This window comes from Haplochromis burtoni, unplaced genomic scaffold (assembly GCF_018398535.1).
Source record: "Haplochromis burtoni strain Fernald_Lab_line unplaced genomic scaffold, NCSU_Asbu1 Contig_2191, whole genome shotgun sequence".
NCBI classification, from domain to species: Eukaryota; Metazoa; Chordata; class Actinopteri; order Cichliformes; family Cichlidae; genus Haplochromis; species Haplochromis burtoni.
Genome location: NW_024584552.1, coordinates 8,913 through 11,233, shown reverse-complemented (window position 1 = coordinate 11,233; position 2,321 = coordinate 8,913). Strand labels below are relative to the sequence as shown.

Genomic DNA, 2,321 nt, shown 5'->3' with positions numbered 1-2,321 from the left:
CAGTGTCAGATCCACAGCTGGTCTCAGGAGCACTGATAGATGTGGCCAAACACCTGGGCAACCTGTCCTTCAGAGTGTGGGAGAAGATGAAGGAGAAGGTCCACTTCAGTCCTGTCATTCTGGACCCAAACACTGCACACTGCTGTCTCTATCTGTCTGATGATCTGACCAGTGTGAGACATGGAGACAAAAAGCAGCAGCTTCCTGATAATCCAGAGAGAAACACTTATTACATAACTGTTTTTGGTTATGAGAGTTTCAGCTCAGGGAAACACAGCTGGGAGGTGGAGGTGGGAGACCATCCTAGCTATTTTGTAGGTTTAGCTAAAGAGTCACTTGACAGGAAGGGGATATCTTTTGGCTCACCAGACTGTGGATTCTGGTGTTTATTGTATTGTAGTGGAAAATACTTTAACCGTGACGGTCAGACTGTGACAGTGAAGAAGAGTCTCCAGAGGATCAGAGTCCAGCTGGACTATGACAGGGGGGAGGTGTCCTTCTATGACCCTGAAGACATGACTCTGATCTGCACCCACAGAGACACTTTCACTGAGAAACTCTTCCCATATTTCAGTTTTGGAGGGGATGGAAGTCGAAAAACATCTGATATCAAAATCTGTCAGACTGAGATTTGATTGAAAACTTGAAGGAGGTCTAAAATTATTATACATTATAATATTTTATATTAAACAAAGTCATGAATGTAGTTTGTGGTTTTTGAGACTATGCGATATTATTTATTAACAGTTGGTTTCAAATATCATCTACTTAATATGAGATTGATAACAATGATCCTGGACGCTGATATCAATATCACTTTCTTTGATTTTGGTATTTGCCCCTCTCTGTTTAAAATCTCTTACTTTTTCATCCAATTATTTTTAAACATTTATATATTTCCAAACATATGATGATTCAGATAAATATCTGTAACTATGATGATGTTTTATGATATTTTGATATCATTTACCAAAGTCAGTGTCTCCCAATTATAGCAGCGCTTTAACAGATTCAAGTGAACACTGAAACTATTTTTTTTTATTAAACTCTAATCTCTGTTTTAAAGCATTTGGGAAATTGTGTTATTTTTTCTTGTTATTGTAATAACACACTATGTGTTACTGTGCAAAACGAATCCAATTGTGGACTTTAATGCAAAATTTATTCTGCTGTACATCAGTGCAGATTACTGTCTCAAAATCTTCTGTATATTTTTCTGTTTTCTTCATACAAAAAAAATCTGGATCTCTATTTGTCTCTGTTTTAATACAACATAAATGTAACACTGGGATGCAGAGTTACCTAACTGTGGATGCACATTCATGGCTGAACAGCAACATTTATTTCATAAATCTATAAAATTTGTACAGTTGGAGCTGTTGTTTGTCCCAGTTTGTTTCTGGAAACTCCCACTTCATATTCCAGATGTGAAACAACACATCAGCACATTCAGGATTTTGTTGTGTTAACTGTGGATTTCCTGTTTTTTCTTAATGCAGGTATTGCAAATATGATAAAATGTCAAAATCATGAGTTTATTGATCTCTTGAGTTTTCTATCAATAAAAAATATAAACTCCTGGCTATAGTCTGATATTTCTTCAAAAACAGAATTTCATACTGAATTATAATTTGATAAATAACACCACAATAATCAGAAAAAACAGAGACATAGAGGAAGAAATCTAAAGTGATAAAAAGAGACAAAGGGAAACTAGAAAAAGGCACCTGAACAGAAATGATGGAGTAAGTTTGGAAAGACACCCTGTGAAGAGCGGACGTCTCAGTGATGTCCGTGCGGCTCAGGCAGTGACTGGAGATAGCAGACAGCAGACGTTCAGAGTTCAGTGATGCTTCATCTGACTAAATGACAGGAAGGCAGCAGAGTTCATGCTCAAATTAAGAGGACAACACTTCATGTAGTTTATGTGTATGACTGGACAGGTAATCAGTATTTATTAATTCGAGCCCCTTGAAATTTGAATTTTGCTCATTTGTGCAGAGAAGAAAACGCTGACTTCAGCCTAAAACCGCAGGCCTTTAAAGTAAATATCATTTTGTCATCCTGGGAAAGAGTGGTGTTTTAAATGTCGTCTTATTTTGAATGTGTAGCTGTATTTTATTATTTTTAATCTTTTAATAATGTGAAGGGTGGTACTCTTGCAGTTTTATTGCATGCTTTTATTGTGACATTTGTTGACTTGTTTCCGGGAGACTCCTCACCTCCCCTATCACACACCTGTGAGAGTTCATGCCCTGGAAGGATTGCGCGTTTGACAAATCACAGTTCGCATTCGCGCCACAAACAGACCAATAAGAGTG

The 2,321-nt window shown here is 37.1% G+C and overlaps 1 protein-coding gene across 1 annotated transcript in view; it reads left to right on the top strand.

Annotated features, from left to right (window-relative positions):
• Positions 1–772, top strand: part of LOC102300111 (zinc-binding protein A33-like) — a 2,053-nt gene extending 1,281 nt beyond the window's left edge. The window contains exon 2 of the mRNA XM_014331480.2: positions 21–772. Within this exon, the coding sequence (XP_014186966.2) occupies positions 21–635 (615 nt within the window). The 3' untranslated portion in view covers positions 636–772. The remainder of the gene's footprint in view (positions 1–20) is intronic.
• Positions 773–2,321: the final 1,549 nt, after the last annotated feature.